This window comes from Hesperophylax consimilis, chromosome 12, assembly GCF_061612785.1.
Source record: "Hesperophylax consimilis isolate HC1 chromosome 12, BYU_Hcon_1.0, whole genome shotgun sequence".
NCBI classification, from domain to species: domain Eukaryota; kingdom Metazoa; phylum Arthropoda; class Insecta; order Trichoptera; family Limnephilidae; genus Hesperophylax; species Hesperophylax consimilis.
In genome coordinates this window covers 18,343,010-18,365,724 of record NC_142847.1, presented here as the reverse complement: position 1 = coordinate 18,365,724, position 22,715 = coordinate 18,343,010, and the positions used below count along the sequence as shown (strand labels likewise).

Genomic DNA, 22,715 nt, shown 5'->3' with positions numbered 1-22,715 from the left:
AACATTGTCATCAAATAGCCATTCAGCGACATTTTGTTTTTTGGACAGTGAAAAGGTTCCCGTTAAATGCGAATTCTAAGTCCGTTTCACTTTTTGAATAAATTGAGATCAGCAGAAGAGGACCACTGCTTATCAGCTTATTACAATTTGATAGAACGCTGGAACGTACCTAGAATCGGCGTTTAATGGGACTTTCAAATGTGAAAAAAACAAAATGGCGCTGAATGGACATTTGATGACTTTGTCAAACATGAATTTCTGTAAAACAACTGGGCCTAAATCTCTTTAACCCCTATGAAACAGGTGAAATTTAGTAATTTTTCTCAAATCCAAATATAATATTGAAAATTATTATCGAAATAATAGGCACACTTTTACAAGATCTACTTTTTTAGTTAATGGAAATTCAGTAACAAAATACATTTGTTTATTTATTTAATCTTTTCCCCGCGGCGGCTGACTTTAGTCATTTCTTCAAATCGTTCGCACCACGCGGCGGCTGACTTTAGTCATTTTCAAGTTTCGACTTCGTTTTCCAAGCACATGTATACCGTATTCGTTCGAAATTTATTTTAAAAATAAGAATATTCATTTGTGTTGCGACATCTCTGAGAATTTGTATATACTACTTCATTGTTTATCTTATAAAATTAATAAAACGGAGAGCCCGGCGATTGCCGTCAGTCACAGTTTTGAAACACGCGCGAAAAGAAGCTAGTGTCTCTGGCGTGAACCCCGTACCAATCGTAATAAGACTTGTGCGTCGATATCCACTTTGAATTTTTTTTATTTTGTTGTGTACATAATTATTTTAAAGTGACTAATTCGATTTAAAAATATTTTGTTTTGTGTTTGTGTTTTGTATTACGTTCCTGTTGCGTATGAATTTAAAAAAACTTTTTTTAACAACCCTCAAAATGTCGAAACGTGGCCTATCTGATATTGAAATATATGAAACAATGTTAGATGCGGATAGTGATTTTGAAATAAATGATGACGACACAGATATTGTTATTGATGAGCAATATGAAAGTGATACCTCAATGCCGTCAGTTCAGCCATCAACTTCTTCTGCTGAACCTTTGACTTTGCCATCTCACCCCAGTACTTCATCAGAACAGACATCAAATGTTATTCCTAAAGAAATAGTTAACAATTGGAGTACAGGTCCTTTTATACCAATTGTTTATGAATTTGATGACTTCTTGTCTGGAGTTAATCCGTCTACATTACTTTCAGATAATTCAGAAGAAGTTGCATATTTTGAATATTTTTTAAATAATGAGATAATGGAGAAAATTGTTGAAGAGACTAATAAATTTTATCTGGCTGTTCTTGAAAAGGGACCACCATCCAAACATTCTCGCCTCAACAGATGGGTGGAGACATCGGTTAAAGAAATGTATATTTACTTTGCTTTGACTATGTTAATGACCAGAAATCGTCATCTGACGATAGAAGAGCATTGGTCTACCGATCCTTTGATGTCAAATAACATATTTGGAAAAACCATGCCAAGGGATCGGTACGAGATTTTACATAGAATGTTACACTTCTGTGATTCTAGAACACAAATCCCTGGTGACAAATTGCATAAAATTAAAATGTTAGTTGATCACACCAGAAAAATCTTCAAAGAGACATTGGTACCCGAAGAAAACTTGTGCATCGACGAAAGCATGATTCTTTTTAAGGGTAGGTTAGCTTTTAAACAATACATATTTACCTTCTAAACGTCACCGTTTCGGAATAAAAATGTTTGTCATGTGCGATTGTAAGACTGGTTTTGTTTTAGACTTTATTATTTACGTTGGTGAAGGTACGGACATAACAGACAATCAGTGCCTTGGCGTTTCGGGAGCTGTCGTAACGACATTGCTCGAAAATTATTTAGGTAAAGGACATAATCTTTGGGTCGACAACTGGTATAGCAGCCCAAAACTATTTGATTTTCTTCATAGCAAGAAAACTAATGCTTGTGGAACAGTGCGCAAAAATAGAAAGACCATGCCAAGTTTCGAAAAATTAAAAAAGGGGGAAATAGAGGCAAAACACCGTGGACCACTGTTAGCTTTAAAATGGCAAGATAAGCGTGAAATTCATATGATCACAACTATACACGACAGCTCTTCATCTCCAATAGGAAGAGTTAACAGGGAAACAAATGAACCAATATTTAAACCAAAATGTATCTTGGATTACAATTTACATATGGGCGCAGTCGACAAAACCGACATGATGTTGAGCAGTTTGAAATGCATGAGGAAGTCAATAAAATGGTACAAAAAAGTGGTTTTCCATATAATAGATCTTTATTTATTAAATTCGCACACGCTCTTCAACAAGGTTACTGGAAAAAATACTACATTAGCAGATTTTCAATTGAAAGTTATAAGACAATTAATAGAAAAATACAGTGAACCATCTCAATTTACGTCACGTTTTTCTGATGATCCACTCCGTTTGTCAGCCAAAGGATTAGCAAAACACATGCCAGACATAATACCCTCAACGGCAAAACGTGCAAACCCATGTCGGCTGTGTCGTGTATGTACCAACTTCAAACTGAAAACTAAAGTAAAAAAATATTCAAGATACATGTGCTCAGAGTGTAATGTGACATTATGTGTTTACCCATGTTTCCGTATTTACCACGAAAAAAAAAACTACTAGCCTTTTTAAAAATTATAAGTGTATTTTTGTATATATTTTTTACTATTGTCGTGAGTGTACCTTCATATTATTGCAAATTTATCGCGGTGAAAACAATATATAATAATTTCACAGCATATAAAATGTCAACTAAAGAAAAACTAAGTGAAGTCAGTGAAAAAAGAAATATAAACTAAAACCAGAGCGTCGGCGCAGTGGCCATCCTAAGGACTCATATTTCTCTACACAAGTAGGTAGATACCTATATGTTACATCGTACGTCGCTACAGTCGGCCATGAGAGGGATTCTTTGTTTCGGTTGAAATCACTTAGTGTGTTTATATTAACACAATTATGGCATTATCTTTATTTCAGTTTATCTCAAGTGAATGTTTATTGATACTTCGATGTTGGAGGAAGATTTTATGATAGTTAATAATTCAGATTATGATTTTGTTTACATAAAATGGTCGATATGAAAATAACATTCGACAAAAAATTCATAAACAAAAAATGTGCCGCGTGGGGGCAACCGCTTAGGTATAATTTTTTAGCGGGTAAAAGGTTAACGCCTAGAGGGCTTTTACATGTAGGTGGTACAATTTTGATGACAGACAATTTTGAAACATGAGAAAGAAATAAAAAAAAAAATTACATTAAAAAATAATATATGCAAGAAACAAAAATACAAAGAAGAAGAACATAAATTAAAAAATACAGCGATTTGACTGGTTTGCAAAAATACAACTTCCATTTAGGAATAGTGTTGAAATAAATCTTTTACGTGATCCACAAAATTCGCAAAGTTAATATTAAATATATCGACATCACCTAAGTATTGGTTTCCCATAGTGTGAAACCGTTGTATTGGGGAGTTCGCAATGTAATTGCGCTTATGTGTGTTGCAGTGGAATAGTGTATTTTGTCGTGTTGTTACTGTATGTATTCGTACATTCAAAACATTGTAAACTTAACTATACACACTGCACACTTCACACTGCACACTCTACATTGCAGTGCACCCCAAGATAGTCATAATTGATGATAGTCAGACTGCAAATGTAGCCAGCCGCACTAATTAGTTCATATTAATTTTTGTTTATTTATTTTTCGGAGGAAAGACAAGGGTCCTGGGTTCGAGTCCTAGATGTGACCGTATCCTTTTCTGATTTTTCTGTTTCAGATTTTCGTTTAGAAATCGCTAATATTGTCTTCAATAATTAATTTTTGTGTTATAATATTATGATTTGTGGTTAATTATTATTGATTGTTTCAGAGTCAATGAGGTTATGGCCATCTCTGGCCCTGACAGATAGAGTTGCCACTAGAAATTATACTTTACCACATCCTTCTGATCCTAACGGCAATTCTTACGAGGTAATTTGTTTATTTATTTACGGGCCGTCCATTGTAAAAATACCCCCTTTCAATCAATATAGGTACATTTTGGCACTGTTATTGTTTTGCATTGTAGTCATTGTAGATACCAATCTACTTTATAAGTACTTAAAATCAATTGAAAGTAAAATATTTAAATAAATACCGCCCAGTCTATGCATCACCAATTGGGGTATGATGTGAGGCTGGATGGAAAGGAAGGCTAAAGGAAGTAGATAGGTAAGATGAGGGTCAACAAGTCAATTTGGGAGTAGGGTTTGGGCACCGCCGCCCCGACAACCATATTTTTGATAACCAACACCTCTGCCATAGGTCACCTTAAGTGGTTTGCTACATTTGGTGACTTATCAGGGGTTTCCGGGTTCATCGGGTGAGGTGTGTCCAGGATGTACCAGATCGGTAGAGGCAGATTTGAGGAGACCCTTTGACCTCCACCTGGTCTCTCTCTTCACCCGTCGCCTTGTGCCGCAGCGAGAGGGATAGATTCATATGTACGTCACTCCTGGATACACTGATCCTAGATTCCTACGTACCCCTCATACCTTTTCCTTTACAAGATCTCTTTTTCCTTCCTTTCCTTAAAAATACCCTCCACACAGCATGCCAAAGATGATACAACTTCTGTGTAGGGTTAATGTAAAAAAAAATCTGGCTTTTCAAATCTGGTCACCAAACATGGCGAAAGCCACTTCAAGCATCATTTCCATTATGAATATTGGTATTTCACCAGGATTACACTGAGAGTATCTACCACTCTGGAACATGCTGCAAATTCACAATATATAATTTAATAATAATTAAATATGGTTGTATTTTCAGATAAAAGCAAATGAGTGCGTTTGGGTTCCAATTTTCAGCATCCATAGAGATCCTAAAAACTATCCTAATCCCCTGAAGTTTGATCCCGAGAGATTTTCTGATGAGAACAAACACTCCGTATTGCCAGGCTCCTATTTGCCTTTTGGACTTGGACCGAGAAATTGCATTGGTATTACACATTTGAGCTATTTATCCACGTTCAAACAACCCAACTTAAAATTTGACCAAAAGTTGACAGGCCGACAATCGGCGATTAACTGTCTGTTACGATATTTGAAGATAAGACACAAATACACTATTCTTTCCTACAAAAATCCATCAAAATATGTTAAAAAATGTCAGTAATAATTATAAAATGTGTATATAGCATGCATTACTTCCATACAGAGTGTTTCAAACTTTATTATTTTAAAGTCTATTTAAAAATAACACACTAAAACTTTTTGAATAAACAAATTGTATGTTATGACGTTTGGCAAGGACATCACTGTTGGGAGTGTATACATATGCACCAATACACAGAATAGTAATTTTGTGTTTTTTGGATTAAATCTAATTGCCCGGTCTATACAAAAGAATAACCGGATTAAACATAACATGATATATTTAAAGATATATTATGTTTGAAATAATTAAATTTTTTGTATATTTATATGTTTCTAAAATCATTAGCACACACGGCGATGTGAGTTAACTTAAAGATCAAAAAATAAATAAAATATTAGGTTAGGTTATGTTAAGTTTCTTTTTCTTCAATATTCTGTTTTGTATGTTCTGTTTTGTCATGGAAACACACAAAATATATTTTTTAACAGGTATTTAGAAAATGTAGTACATACCTACATACATAATATCGAGCCTTTCAATGTAAAAATGGCATTTTACATGAAGCGATTTTTTTTTTAAATGTCAAGGGTTGTGTTATATTATTTTGCATCTTGACATACTGTTTGATAAAAAATTTATAATTGTCTCAAATTCAAATACTCTACGTAATTTCAAAGCTCTTGTGATGTTTTGTCGTTCCCCTTCTAGGTTCATATAAATGCGTCGTCCGCTAGCGATTTCATTTAAAAAATTTCAATTTATTTACTCTGTGTTTTTTTAAGCAATTAAAGACTTTAAAAACTAATATTAGCCCTCTACCGATTTTTTTCAAATTCGATATTAAAAATTACAACATCGACTAGATTTACTCGAAATGAAAAAAGTTATACCACAGAAAAAAGTTATACCACAGAAAAGTTATACCACAGAAAAAAGTTATACCACAGAAAAGTTATACCACAGAAAAGTTATACCACAGAAAAGTTATACCACAGAAAAAGTTATGCCACAGAAAAGTTATATGTAAGTACCACAAAAATTTAGTAAAATATGTTTGTCTTATGTTTAGGTTCCCGATTTGCTCTGATGATTATTAAAGCTGCCGTTTTCCACCTGATGGGGACGTTTGACATTGTGGTGACGTCTAAAACCCAAATCCCCTTGAAGTTGGCCAAGAACACATTTAACATGAACACCCAAAAAGGAATGTGGGTTGGCCTGAAAATGAGGACACAAAAATAATACTTTTTTACCACATTTTTAATTTTATTTTCATTCATACTTTGCATTCTATTTCAACACTATTTAATTGAAAACTCTTTTTACTGAACAGTTGTAAAATATGAAATTTTTCAGTTAAATGGATATAAAAATAACTTCCAATAGAAATGACACTGCTAGATAGAAATAGTTGCATTAACCATGAAATTTCTGAAAGAAGTGCTGTGAAAATTACACGACGCAAAAGATCACCATTTTGGAGTTTCTTCTGCTTATAGTTAAGGTTAAAATTTTAAAAAAATAATACAATATAATAAAAATAAATAATATGTGTGTAATTAACATTATATCTATTTGTTAAACATTAGGAATAGAGTGCATTTTTATTAATTGAAGGCATCACAATCAGGGTCGGCCCTGAACCAAACGGTGCCTAGCGCAAGTAAAACTTTGGCGCCCCTTGCCAAAACCAGTAGACGCCTAAGTAGGTAATCAATGATATTCGGATGATTTGAATTTTTGAATAAAAATAATCTCAAGCGCAATATGTTAGGACTGTTAGGCGTTACGTATTATCAGCGCCTTGGCAATTCGACGCCCGGAGCGGACTGCTCCAATTGAACCCGCATAGGGCTGGCGCATAGGTGCCAAAGAAAACTTCGAAATGACAGTAACATGCATCGCTCCAGGCCGCCACGCAGAAAAATCTTATAATGGACTTATAGTAAACTGTTACCCTACATTCAGACTATACTTTTCAGCGTGGTGGTCTAGAGTGGCGTGCGGTACCGTCGTTCCAAACTGGACGTGTAATAGTCGCTAATGAATGATTACTGGAATTCAATATTAGGGAGTATTTCACCACCTCTTGAGTTCTTCGCAAACTGTCTAGTAACTACTCATTAAGTAACTTTAACCTTTTCTTACCTGAATGTAAAAATGTAATGTACAATCCGAATGGGGGTCACTAGGATCCCCCATAAAATCGCAAAACGGCTGTTACTCTTAATAATTCCTTTTAATCTTTGGCTTTTTTTCTAACTGCATAATATTATCATGCCTTTGACTTAAAATTATAAGTCAAAGGATTCAACTTGTGATTCATTATGAGTGTATAAATGTTGTTGGATAAACTTTACAAAAATTGATTTCAGATTTCACCATCAGAATAAAGAAAAGCATGAATTACACATGAGACCTCAAATCAATCTTTAACCGTTTCCCACCTGACAACTACAATATTATTGGCAAGAATTTTGTTCAAAACCTTCACTAATTAAAGATCTGCCGGATGCCAATAAAATTAGACTATTAAAAATAAATATATTCAGAAACGTAGATAACACGACTAAAATACCAGCTAAAATAATATTTTAGCACATAGGACAATATGTAATACTAGTGTGAACGTTTAAAATTTCACTGGATATTTTAATTGCAGAATTTATGAGGCTGAAGTATTTATAAAAACAATATTAGCCTCAGGATCATTGCCTATCAAAACAATAATAATTAGAATTAGTAAACTTTAAAAATTCACTATTCAGAATTATGTATACATCCTCCAAAGATTTAGATACGTTAAAAATTTTAACAAAAGAAAAAATAATAATTTCTAATTTGAAATTATTGTTATTCATTGTTAAATTAAAATAATTTTGTAACCAACTTTATCGCATGTCTGATATGATTTAGTACTTCAGTTTTTCTTGAATGAAAAGTTCATTGAACTTGAATAATTTTACACATTACGGCAGAAATATTTCACATCACGCATACGTGCACTGACAACTGAAAATAGTATATTTAATCATTTTTTTTAACTTTTGTAATATTATTATTAAATAAAAATAATTATCTGTAAAAATGTATTTTTTTTACTTGCAAACTCATCTCTGCAATAACATGCAAACTATTCATAATAATTATTGTAAAAAATTATTTTATTTTATTTCTCAATGTTGAGGATGCAATAAAAGTTGAATATTTTTAGTCGGTCCTCATTCATATTCTACCTAATAATTATAACATTCTTACAGTATTAAAATTTTTTTCAATAAATTATTTTAAGCAATATTTTTTTTCATTCTTAATATCTCCCGATATTACATAAATAAATGTCGCCAACTGTTTGCCGTTCCGATGCTCTAACCATAAAGCTTCGTCAGCTAATTCCAAACCTGAAAAAAATAATTCAATATGTACTTGTATTTTTCATTGAACAAAAATGTAATAAGCAATAATTGTTTGGGTTTGGAATTAGCCGACATAGCTTACCGTTTAGAGCAGTTGACCCACAATCAGAAGACTACGGATTCAATTCCTGTCGGCGGCATTTATTTTATCTCAGGAGATTTTTTCAATTTGTATGGATGTTTCAGGATAACAATTATTGCTTATAATAATTTGTTATCCTTTGTGCTATGCATAAAATTTTTGTCCTAACCAGTGGAATGCCGATGAGTCTTTGGAGAACATTCTTTTTAGGATAATTTGCGATGCGATATTGACATTAACGCTTCGATTGGGCTAATAAAATTTAAGATTCTACTTTTGAATTTTATGAATGGCGCCTCTCTTAAAGCTTTAAAAATATATTTCTGTTTTAAGCTCCAGCCTTCAATAGGTTAAAAATTAGTTTGTGTAGCGCGCCGTTTTTACGCTTGCCACTACACCATCTCTTTAGTCATCTAAATTAGTCAGTTCGTCTGCAGCTCGCTCTTGGCTAGTACGCTCTCTTAGTTGCGCTTCGTCCTCTGGCACGACCCTCTAAGGAGTATTCTACTACCATAAGTAAAGCCCCAACCAGACCCTCGACTGCTGCCTTAGTTGCGCTTCGTCCTATGGTACGACCCTCTAAGCAGAACCACAGTCAGTTTTTGTTGTTCCCAAAGCCTAACGGCAAGGTTCCCTCCGATCCCTTGCTCAGTTAATTAGTGAATTGATACATTGTGACTATTTTTACCATATTATGTGATCTGTGAACTTACTTACTTTAAATAAATAACCTTTTACCAACAATTGTGTTATAAAACTGGCGCCCAACTTAGTGGCCAGACACATAAAGTAAAAAAAAAATTAAAATCAGTGCATCTACAAAAATTTCGTCGCTACCACGTCGAAGTCCTCGTTTCATAATGCAGGCCAAGGAAAGTGCTGGCACCTGCTTCACGCAGGAGCAGTTCGCGGAACTAATGAACTCCATGAAGCGGATGCAGTCGGAACCAACACGTACGGGTACATTCACCACCTGTACGGCACGCTTCGATGGTACCAGAGACAGGAGTGCGGTCGAGAGTTTTATTGCCGCCGCATCCATCTTCAAGTGCGCCGAGAACATCGAAGACGCAAGCGCTCTGGAAGGATTACCACTGCTGCTTACGAAAGACGCCGCCGCTTGGTGGCTCGGCATAAAAGGAGAAGTACGAGACTGGGAGAGCGCAACGACCCTCCTCAGGCATGCTTTCGCCCCTAAGAAGCCAGCGTACAAAGTGTACACAGAGATATTTTTATGCAAGCAAGACGCATTAACGTCAACCGATGTGTTCATTGCTAAGCAGCGGATGTTACTCGCGGAGCTACCACCGCCCAGCCATCCAGAGAAGGTCCAGATAGACCTAATATTCGGACAACTGAATATCCGGATACGAGACAGAGTGCCGCGCGAAGCGACCAATACCTTCGCCGAACTACTACAAAAAGCCCGTGCAGCGGAAGAAAGCCTGTACGAGAGCATGAAGACCGTCCCACTACGCGCGATGGAAAACCGAACAGACGGCCGCCTACGCTGCAAATACGAAATTACCTCTTAATTTTTGAAGTGAAACTTCTTTACGCGCGTCATGAATTTTCGAGGACCGGAGTAAAACCGACTCATGACCGTCACGAAAAACCGTGATCATTTGGTGGTGGGGGTACGGGACCCCCACCACCGCTCACCGTTCACTGTCGCTCTCTCACCGAAGTCGCTTACTGAGGTGAGGGAGCCACTGACGAACGTTTTCTCTCTCTCTTCTCTCTTCAAAGACACAAATGATTCCAATTTTGAAAGTGACAATTAAATTCAAAAATAATTTCATCCGAGTATATTTCACTTCATGCACTGACAACAATTTATAAATAAGTATAGCATTGGAATCATTAGTTAAAAATAGACTACATAGTGATGATATTGTATCTCTTTATATCATTAAAATAATATAATTTTGTGTCAACAACTTGTATTACAAAAAGATAGACAACCAGTTTTCTGCTGATAAATATTATCATTCATGAGCAGTCCACAGTTCAAATAAGAGATAGGAAGCTACAGTAGGCTGAGTGGGTGTGTCTTACGGCCATTGTGTCCAACGATTCGGTTGATTGATCTTGGCAAACCGTGAGGCGGTGCTCAGTTGAGGGATGCTAAGAAAATACCTCGATTTGCCTGTGACCAATGTCTTGTTCGTTGATAATGTATATTTCCCCGTGTGTGTGGACATTTATATTTATATACAATAAAAATGACGTCAAAGTAAAAATTTTCCATGTTAAATTAATAGTGAAAGGTAAATAATTGTATTTATTATTTATACAAATAATTTATTTTAAATAGTGTAATACATGATCCAGCATTTTATGTTTTTTAAACCCACATATTTAATATGTAAAAAATAAAGCTTTAGCTTGACTATCTTTTTCCTTTGACGTCTGACGACTGTAACGGTCCACGGTCACAGTTTGTTTACATTCAAAATGGATAGGTCAAAACGTTCCAAGAATTTTACCCCGAATTTTACTTATTCCATTCAATTTTTTACGTTTCCAATATTTTAGCCTGTTTGGTACGATAGAGACTGAAAATTTTGCTTTTAAAGTTCGAACCCAAGTCTGAAATTAGTGCCCACAGAAAAGATGATTTTTCCTAAAATTCAACTTTTTACAGATTTTGTGATTGATTTCGTTTCGGACCAAGATTCTTATCACGATTCCAAAATTTCAGCCCGTTTGGTATCAAAGAGCCTGAAAAAATTACTTTTAAAGTTTGAACCCAAGTCTGGCTCGGCATAAAAGGAGAAGTACGAGACTGGGAGAGCGCAACGACCCTCCTCAGGCATGCTTTCGCCCCTAAGAAGCCAGCGTACAAAGTGTACACAGAGATATTTTTATGCAAGCAAGACGCATTAACGTCAACCGATGTGTTCATTGCTAAGCAGCGGATGTTACTCGCGGAGCTACCACCGCCCAGCCATCCAGAGAAGGTCCAGATAGACCTAATATTCGGACAACTGAATATCCGGATACGAGACAGAGTGCCGCGCGAAGCGACCAATACCTTCGCCGAACTACTACAAAAAGCCCGTGCAGCGGAAGAAAGCCTGTACGAGAGCATGAAGACCGTCCCACTACGCGCGATGGAAAACCGAACAGACGGCCGCCTACGCTGCAAATACGAAATTACCTCTTAATTTTTGAAGTGAAACTTCTTTACGCGCGTCATGAATTTTCGAGGACCGGAGTAAAACCGACTCATGACCGTCACGAAAAACCGTGATCATTTGGTGGTGGGGGTACGGGACCCCCACCACCGCTCACCGTTCACTGTCGCTCTCTCACCGAAGTCGCTTACTGAGGTGAGGGAGCCACTGACGAACGTTTTCTCTCTCTCTTCTCTCTTTTCCTCTCTCTCTAGCCAACGAAGCCACGCCAGGCATCAGCTGCTTGCTTCGTGTACTGCGCGGTGAGTGAAATACGAGTGAAATATGTAATTGATTGTGGTTTATTCGATTTGGAACAGAGTTTTAGTGTCAAAAATGAGTAGTGACGAGATAGAAGTGAGAAAAACATTCGTGGCACAAGAGGAAATATCCCCTGAAAATCCCCAAACAAGAAGAGAGTCTGATTCACACAGTGATGACATTAACGTAAGGTAAACATAACCAAGAAGAGTGGATAAATATCTCACAAAATAGTATTGTTGTTGTAATAGCATGATAGGATTGTTTAACATATTGGCGAGATTATACTAACAGTGAAATATGATGTAGGGATGTCGTGCCTACAACCGAAGCGTGTGTAAACAAGCGTCGACTGGGAATACTAAAAGTTTCACTTCCGTCGTGCGTAGGCTTGCCACACACTGTATTTTTTTTATTACACAAATTCACATGTGTAATTAAAAAAAAAAATTTGATTGAAACAGAAATAAATATACTTAAGATAATTATACTTACCAAAAGCAAAATAGTTATGTAATTTGAAATTTTATGACTCATATTATGCTTAGTAAGTGTGATAAGTCAATTTATATGATGATTTTCATTATTAACCTTGTATGACATCCATTCGGTTATAGGTCCTCAAACTTTGGGCGGAATGATATCCCCAATATATACTTTGGAAACAAATTAATTGTTCATATTTATATGGTTTGAATGTGTAGAGCGGATGAATGAATAAAACGAGTGTAACGGAGAACGTGTATATTACCCGAAAGTGTATTGCAGAAGTCGGGGATATGTCAAGAGTCAGAATAAAAGAAGGGTATATATGAGACAATGTACAAATGTGAATGAAGCAAGAAGCATATTCCAAGACTGGTGTGTGATGACCCATCCTCTCCGCCTACCCCTACGGAGAAACGGCATGATGGTTGATAAGTATGTTATTGCCTAGAAAATTAAAGATTTTTTTCTTTAATTATTAACTGTGAAAAAATACCAGATTAAAAATTAAAATAGAATTTTTTTTTTGGAAAACTTGTAATAATAAAAATTTCCACAGCCGAGAATCGAACCACAATCAACTATTTGGAAAGCAACTAGTTGGCATTACACTACCAATCGTTTTAATAACAGCGGCATACATTTTCATTAAAATTTACAATAATGTACTGAAAATATGAGAATTATAGCGCAGACCTGGTAAAAATGATTCCTATTTTAAAAACGCCATAATAAAATAATTTTCAGTTCAAAGACACAAATGATTCCAATTTTGAAAGTGACAATTAAATTCAAAAATAATTTCATCCGAGTATATTTCACTTCATGCACTGACAACAATTTATAAATAAGTATAGCATTGGAATCATTAGTTAAAAATAGACTACATAGTGATGATATTGTATCTCTTTATATCATTAAAATAATATAATTTTGTGTCAACAACTTGTATTACAAAAAGATAGACAACCAGTTTTCTGCTGATAAATATTATCATTCATGAGCAGTCCACAGTTCAAATAAGAGATAGGAAGCTACAGTAGGCTGAGTGGGTGTGTCTTACGGCCATTGTGTCCAACGATTCGGTTGATTGATCTTGGCAAACCGTGAGGCGGTGCTCAGTTGAGGGATGCTAAGAAAATACCTCGATTTGCCTGTGACCAATGTCTTGTTCGTTGATAATGTATATTTCCCCGTGTGTGTGGACATTTATATTTATATACAATAAAAATGACGTCAAAGTAAAAATTTTCCATGTTAAATTAATAGTGAAAGGTAAATAATTGTATTTATTATTTATACAAATAATTTATTTTAAATAGTGTAATACATGATCCAGCATTTTATGTTTTTTAAACCCACATATTTAATATGTAAAAAATAAAGCTTTAGCTTGACTATCTTTTTCCTTTGACGTCTGACGACTGTAACGGTCCACGGTCACAGTTTGTTTACATTCAAAATGGATAGGTCAAAACGTTCCAAGAATTTTACCCCGAATTTTACTTATTCCATTCAATTTTTTACGTTTCCAATATTTTAGCCTGTTTGGTACGATAGAGACTGAAAATTTTGCTTTTAAAGTTCGAACCCAAGTCTGAAATTAGTGCCCACAGAAAAGATGATTTTTCCTAAAATTCAACTTTTTACAGATTTTGTGATTGATTTCGTTTCGGACCAAGATTCTTATCACGATTCCAAAATTTCAGCCCGTTTGGTATCAAAGAGCCTGAAAAAATTACTTTTAAAGTTTGAACCCAAGTCTGGCTCGGCATAAAAGGAGAAGTACGAGACTGGGAGAGCGCAACGACCCTCCTCAGGCATGCTTTCGCCCCTAAGAAGCCAGCGTACAAAGTGTACACAGAGATATTTTTATGCAAGCAAGACGCATTAACGTCAACCGATGTGTTCATTGCTAAGCAGCGGATGTTACTCGCGGAGCTACCACCGCCCAGCCATCCAGAGAAGGTCCAGATAGACCTAATATTCGGACAACTGAATATCCGGATACGAGACAGAGTGCCGCGCGAAGCGACCAATACCTTCGCCGAACTACTACAAAAAGCCCGTGCAGCGGAAGAAAGCCTGTACGAGAGCATGAAGACCGTCCCACTACGCGCGATGGAAAACCGAACAGACGGCCGCCTACGCTGCAAATACGAAATTACCTCTTAATTTTTGAAGTGAAACTTCTTTACGCGCGTCATGAATTTTCGAGGACCGGAGTAAAACCGACTCATGACCGTCACGAAAAACCGTGATCATTTGGTGGTGGGGGTACGGGACCCCCACCACCGCTCACCGTTCACTGTCGCTCTCTCACCGAAGTCGCTTACTGAGGTGAGGGAGCCACTGACGAACGTTTTCTCTCTCTCTTCTCTCTTTTCCTCTCTCTCTAGCCAACGAAGCCACGCCAGGCATCAGCTGCTTGCTTCGTGTACTGCGCGGTGAGTGAAATACGAGTGAAATATGTAATTGATTGTGGTTTATTCGATTTGGAACAGAGTTTTAGTGTCAAAAATGAGTAGTGACGAGATAGAAGTGAGAAAAACATTCGTGGCACAAGAGGAAATATCCCCTGAAAATCCCCAAACAAGAAGAGAGTCTGATTCACACAGTGATGACATTAACGTAAGGTAAACATAACCAAGAAGAGTGGATAAATATCTCACAAAATAGTATTGTTGTTGTAATAGCATGATAGGATTGTTTAACATATTGGCGAGATTATACTAACAGTGAAATATGATGTAGGGATGTCGTGCCTACAACCGAAGCGTGTGTAAACAAGCGTCGACTGGGAATACTAAAAGTTTCACTTCCGTCGTGCGTAGGCTTGCCACACACTGTATTTTTTTTATTACACAAATTCACATGTGTAATTAAAAAAAAAAATTTGATTGAAACAGAAATAAATATACTTAAGATAATTATACTTACCAAAAGCAAAATAGTTATGTAATTTGAAATTTTATGACTCATATTATGCTTAGTAAGTGTGATAAGTCAATTTATATGATGATTTTCATTATTAACCTTGTATTACATCCATTCGGTTATAGGTCCTCAAACTTTGGGCGGAATGATATCCCCAATATATACTTTGGAAACAAATTAATTGTTCATATTTATATGGTTTGAATGTGTAGAGCGGATGAATGAATAAAACGAGTGTAACGGAGAACGTGTATATTACCCGAAAGTGTATTGCAGAAGTCGGGGATATGTCAAGAGTCAGAATAAAAGAAGGGTATATATGAGACAATGTACAAATGTGAATGAAGCAAGAAGCATATTCCAAGACTGGTGTGTGATGACCCATCCTCTCCGCCTACCCCTACGGAGAAACGGCATGATGGTTGATAAGTATGTTATTGCCTAGAAAATTAAAGATTTTTTTCTTTAATTATTAACTGTGAAAAAATACCAGATTAAAAATTAAAATAGAATTTTTTTTTTGGAAAACTTGTAATAATAAAAATTTCCACAGCCGAGAATCGAACCACAATCAACTATTTGGAAAGCAACTAGTTGGCATTACACTACCAATCGTTTTAATAACAGCGGCATACATTTTCATTAAAATTTACAATAATGTACTGAAAATATGAGAATTATAGCGCAGACCTGGTAAAAATGATTCCTATTTTAAAAACGCCATAATAAAATAATTTTCAGTTCAAAGACACAAATGATTCCAATTTTGAAAGTGACAATTAAATTCAAAAATAATTTCATCCGAGTATATTTCACTTCATGCACTGACAACAATTTATAAATAAGTATAGCATTGGAATCATTAGTTAAAAATAGACTACATAGTGATGATATTGTATCTCTTTATATCATTAAAATAATATAATTTTGTGTCAACAACTTGTATTACAAAAAGATAGACAACCAGTTTTCTGCTGATAAATATTATCATTCATGAGCAGTCCACAGTTCAAATAAGAGATAGGAAGCTACAGTAGGCTGAGTGGGTGTGTCTTACGGCCATTGTGTCCAACGATTCGGTTGATTGATCTTGGCAAACCGTGAGGCGGTGCTCAGTTGAGGGATGCTAAGAAAATACCTCGATTTGCCTGTGACCAATGTCTTGTTCGTTGATAATGTATATTTCCCCGTGTGTGTGGACATTTATATTTATATACAATAAAAATGACGTCAAAGTAAAAATTTTCCATGTTAAATTAATAGTGAAAGGTAAATAATTGTATTTATTATTTATACAAATAATTTATTTTAAATAGTGTAATACATGATCCAGCATTTTATGTTTTTTAAACCCACATATTTAATATGTAAAAAATAAAGCTTTAGCTTGACTATCTTTTTCCTTTGACGTCTGACGACTGTAACGGTCCACGGTCACAGTTTGTTTACATTCAAAATGGATAGGTCAAAACGTTCCAAGAATTTTACCCCGAATTTTACTTATTCCATTCAATTTTTTACGTTTCCAATATTTTAGCCTGTTTGGTACGATAGAGACTGAAAATTTTGCTTTTAAAGTTCGAACCCAAGTCTGAAATTAGTGCCCACAGAAAAGATGATTTTTCCTAAAATTCAACTTTTTACAGATTTTGTGATTGATTTCGTTTCGGACCAAGATTCTTATCACGATTCCAAAATTTCAGCCCGTTTGGTATCAAAGAGCCTGAAAAAATTACTTTTAAAGTTTGAACCCAAGTCTGAAATTAGTGCCCAGAGGAATGATGATTTTACAAAAATTCAACTTTAAACAGATTTTGAGATTGATTTCGTTTCTGGACAAGATTCTTATCACGATTCCAAAATTTCAGCCTGTTTGGTACGATAGAGACTGAAAAAATTGCTTTTAAAGTTCGAACCCAAGTCTGAAATTAGTGCCCACAGAAAAGATGATTTTTCCGAAAATTCAACTTTTTACAGATTTTGTGATTGGTTCCGTTTCGGATCATGATTCTTATAACGATTCAAAAATTTCTGCCCTTTTGGTAGCATAGAGCCTGAAAAAATGTCTTTTAAAGTTCGAACCCAAGTTTGAAATAAGTTCCCACAGGAATGATGGTTTTTCCAAAATTCAACTTTAAGCAGATTTTGAGATTGATTTCGTTTCGGAATATGATTTTGATCACGTTTCTCAAATTTCATCCCGTTTGGTACCATAGAGCCTGAAAAAATAACTTTTAAAGTTCGAACCCAAGTCTGAAATTAGTGCCCACAGAAAAGATGATTATTCCAAAAGTTCAACTTTTTACAGATTTTGTGATTGATTTCGCTTCGTATCATGATTCTTATAACGATTCAAAAATTTCAGGCCTTTTGGTAGCATAGAGAATGAAAAAATTGCTTTTATAGTACGAACCAAATCTGAAATTAGTGCCCACAGGAATGATGATTTTTCCAAAAATTCAACTTTAAGCAGATTTTGAGATTGATTTCGTTTCGGACAATAATTCTTATCACGATTCCAAAATTTCAGCCCGTTTGGTATCAAAGAGCCTGAAAAAATGTCTATCAATGTTCGAACCCAAGTCTGAAATTAATGCTTACAGGAACGATGATTTTTCCAGAATTTAACTTTAAGCAGATTTTGAGATTGATTTCGTTTCGGAACATGATTTTTATCACGTTTCCAAAATTTTAGCCCGTTTGGTACGATAGAGACTGAAAATGATGCTTTTAATGTTCGAACCCAAGTCTGAAATTAGTGCCCACAGAAAAGATGATTTTTCCTAAAATTCAACTTTTTACAGATTTTGTGATTGATTTCGTTTCGGGCCAAGATTCTTATCACGATTCCAAAATTTCAGCCCGTTTGGTATCAAAGAGCCTGAAAAAATTTCTTTTAAAGTTTGAACCCAAGTCTGAAATTAGTGCCCAGAGGAATGATGATTTTACAAAAATTCAACTTTAAACAGATTTTGAGATTGATTTCGTTTCTGGCCATGATTCTTATCACGATTCCAAAATTTCAGCCTGTTTGGTACGATAGAGACTGAAAACATTGCTTTTAAAGTTCGAACCCAAGTCTGAAATTAATGCTTACAGGAATGATGATTTTTCCAAAATTCAACTTTAAGCAGATTTTGTGATTGATTTTGTTTCGGAACATGATTTTTATCACGTTTTAGAAATTTCAGCCTGTTTGGTACGATAGAGCCTGAATAAATCGCTTTTAAAGTTCCAACCCAAGTCTGAAAATAGTGCACATAGGTCATAAACACGGGTACAATTAATCAATATCCAATAATCTATTATTTCAGTCAACTTTGTTATAACTATCTTAAATTTTTGTTACGAACTATACGATATCGATTCAACTTATAGACATTGACGGTTGTAACACATATTTAAGCACTGCAAGTCTCCTATGAGCAAAGTATATTAGGTACAATAACAATTTATATCGGTTGTAGACATGTTGTCAATAATAGTGTGTCATTTGAAATAATCCACAAATACGTAAAATTTCATTTATTCAAACAACTGTCATTCTTATTATGCCTTAATTGAACATGTTATTATTCATTAACTTCTTCTTGTTCCGTGTTTTAACAATATATACTCACCCTCTCTCTGCGAATGAGCCAATATCTATCTATTAAATGTAACTGTTGTTAGTACTACTTAAACTGGGCGAAGCCCAACCAAGTGCAGTCCGCAGGGCCTAGCAGAAAAAAACCCGCGGAGCGGGTTTTTAACTGCTGGTTAAGGTTTATTATTTGTGACTGTAAGCTCGCGCAAGCTTTTTATTCGCTATGCCCTTACTACATCTAGATTTTTCAAAGGCTCCCTTGGTCAATTTTTTAAAGCTTCGTTTATTATTTTTTGCAGGAAACATTAGGTAAAATAAATAAAAACACATTTTTAGATTTTTAGAATGTTCAATGAAATATAAATGAACAGATATGGAAAATTACATTACAATTATTAATGATAGCTTTGTGAACATTTTGGACATCGCTGGTCGAAACACAAATTATAATGAATATTAACAAAGGTGATAAATGCGGTTAGCATATAATACGTAAATAACTAATTTTTTTAAGTGTTGCATAAAACCTTTGGCTCTTTTAGTCCCGATTTAATAAATGTTATACATATCTTCATTTACTACACAGACTTTGTGTGTTGGGAACTCTTTGAAAAAGTAAAAGGTTCTTCTATAATTGTGTTTATTTACGTTACAATAAAAAGGTCTGGATTTAGCTACCCTGTTCATTACCCGAGGGTTAGTAATTCTCTCGTTCGAGAAGCTTGTTCCCTGTCACTATAGTGACAGGGTTATAATTTAACAAGTATCTGTTACACTCTAGGGACATCTGACGGACTCTGGAGTAAGCTTTATGACTAGCACCATCTATCGATCAAATACTTCACCTTATTACCATACATCACAATAAATCATGCAAATAATAAATTCAATTGAATAATTACAAAACTTTATTTCAAATATAGCATTACATAACACAAGAAGTGCCTTGTGGGCGTGTTTCTTGATCCATATATAAACCCAAATTGGGCCTGTTTCCATTTAAATTTGTATGGAAGGCACTTCTAGTTTTCTTTTTTATTCTATGATTTCAAATGAAATACAATTAAAAAATATATTAAGTACACTTACTTACTACACATATTTACGCAAATTATATGTAATTTCAAATTTAGTCAAATAAAACATTGTTAAAAAATTATTGCGGTGTCCTCAATTTCAAGCCACTCCACATTCCTCTTTGGGTATTCATGTTGATGGTGTTCTTGGCAATCTTCACGGGAATTTGCGTTTTGGATGTCACCACTATGTCAAATGTCCCCAACATGTTGAAGACCACAGCTTTGATAACCATCAGAGCAAATCGAGACCCTAACAAAAAACAATGATATTTTTCTATTACAACATGTTTTTAATTTTTTATATATATATACAAACATATATAGGGGAGACCCAGGCAAAGCGGATGTGTTAAGGGAGATATTAAATAAAACACACAATGTTTGCATAACATAAAAACTTTATAAACAGTAATGTTCAGAAAATATCTGTCTTCAGACGTAAAATAAATGAAAAGGTAAAATTAATTATAATTATAAAAATAATGCAAATTTAAAAAAAGTCTTCGTCTTGTTCACTTTGCCCGGGTACCCGGGCAAAGCGAATTTGGACTCCGGGCAAAGAGAATTAGGAATCACAATCGTAGCAGAAGTAAGAACCATATCCACTATATGACGTGCATGATTCGTGAACCCAACTTTTACACTGGCTGCATTGAATCCAATCCTCTGTTAATGGTTCAACATAATTTTCGTCACAAATAAGGCATTTCAAATTTTTATTTTCATTTGTTTTTGCTTTGACTTTTAGTCCGCTGGTAGATGGGCCAAGTTTTTTTTTCTTTATGATTACATTTTTTTATTTTTTTGGATGTTGGCTTCATTTTTCTCTTTTTGTATGTTTTTTATGGGAGAAGAAGTAACAACTTCTGACTTTTGGCATTTTCTTTTTCTTGTGGCCAAATTAAAATTTGCTTTGGGCATTGGTCTAATATCATATGGTGACTTTATTTTCGTTGATGATGAGTGCGTAGATTTGAACGGTGTTTTTTGAATTTCGTTGATGATTTCTGTGATGATTTCAGCAGGAGGCAAGGAAGCTTTATCTAAAACAGGCACAGAATGCGGTGGTTGATTCTTTGGAGATGTGCGGCCTTCTGGTTCAATAGGACGATCCGTCACTGTAGCAGGAGCATAATCAATGTCACTAAATGAATTCCGATTGTAAGGCCATATTCCTGGTTTTTGAAAGCCACTGACTGCATTTTGTACAGATGCTCCTTTTGAAAAACTGGGTGCAAAGAGTTTTGCCATGTCATATTGATTGACTATGCGTCCAACATGATTCTTTTGAAACATGTTTAGTTCTTGTTCAAAGTATTTTTTGATAGGCCCGTAAACAGCAACATCAAGGCAAAATTGGGCAGTTTCTAAAAAAGCAAAGCATAATAACATTTATTAGATAAAAGGTTTTCACATCTGATAAGTGCTAAATATTTCGCAGTTTAATTGCAAAAATGACACTCGAATAAGTCAAAACTTACCTTTCACTTGCATAAGTTAAGTTATCCTCTATTTGGCTCAAAACATATAAAAAAAACGTTTTAGTCATCCTAAAACGGTTATAAAATTCAGAATCATTTAATAATTCGATATAATTGCAAAAATTTGTGGTTTGAATTATTCAGGCTCTATCGTACCAAACGAACTGAAATTTTCGAATATTGATAAGAATCATGGTCCGAAACGAAATAAATCATAAAATCTGACTAAAATTTCATTTTTGCAAATATCATTCTTCCTGTGGGCACTAATTTCAGACTTGGGTTTGAACTTTTTTTTTTTTTTTTTTCTCCATTATTTCTGGCTTTCACCCTTCAAGGGTGTTCTTGGCCATCATTTAAAATTATTGAGAAAGGTGTATTGAAAGGTGAATTTAAATATTAATTTTATTTAAATAGGCAAATTTCAAAATTATAATGAAAATTGGAGTCGAGTTCAGACTTAAAAGAGATGAAATGTTGAATGGAGGGGAGGCAATTTTAGTTAAGGCTTGATAGAAGAGAGGATATTTGTTTAGAGAGGGACAACCAAAAAATATGTGATCTAAAGTTCCCACTTCTAGACCACAGAATGTACAATCTGGGGAGTCAAGGACGTGAATTTTAAAAAGATGGGAAGGAACGGAACAATGACCGATCCTCATTCGAATGAGTGAAGAAATTTCTTTTTTGGAAAAATGAGGGAATTGCTGAAACCACGGTTTTGATGGTATAGTCCTTTGTATTGAGGCATAGCAGGCTCCCTTGGATTGACTAGCAATGTGCCAATACTCTGACCAAACATTGCGGGATCTTTCTTTGATGATGGAAAAAATGTCAGATAAGGGAATGTGGTTTACGAGGGTAACAACAGGGTTGGACGCTCCTTGTTTTGCCAAGGCATCCGCAATATCATTACCCATGATACCAACATGTCCAGGAATCCAAATCAGAGTTACAGATTTACCAGAGCTTTGAATGGATGCTATCATCTCTCGAATAAGGCATACAAAAT

The 22,715-nt window shown here is 35.0% G+C and overlaps 1 protein-coding gene across 3 annotated transcripts in view; it reads left to right on the top strand.

The window, feature by feature from the left end:
- Positions 1–22,715, top strand: part of LOC149419272 (cytochrome P450 9e2-like) — a 38,208-nt gene that overhangs the window by 6,289 nt on the left and 9,204 nt on the right. For 2 of the 3 annotated variants that reach the window (XM_089638189.1, XM_089638187.1), the window contains exons 8-10: positions 3,929–4,029; positions 4,870–5,038; positions 6,266–6,707. In XM_089638189.1, the coding sequence (XP_089494315.1) occupies positions 3,929–4,029; positions 4,870–5,038; positions 6,266–6,438 (443 nt within the window). In that variant the 3' untranslated portion in view covers positions 6,439–6,707. Of the gene's footprint in view, positions 1–3,928; positions 4,030–4,869; positions 5,039–6,265; positions 6,708–22,715 lie in introns of those variants that run through there. The other variant, XM_089638188.1, reaches the window with a different exon arrangement.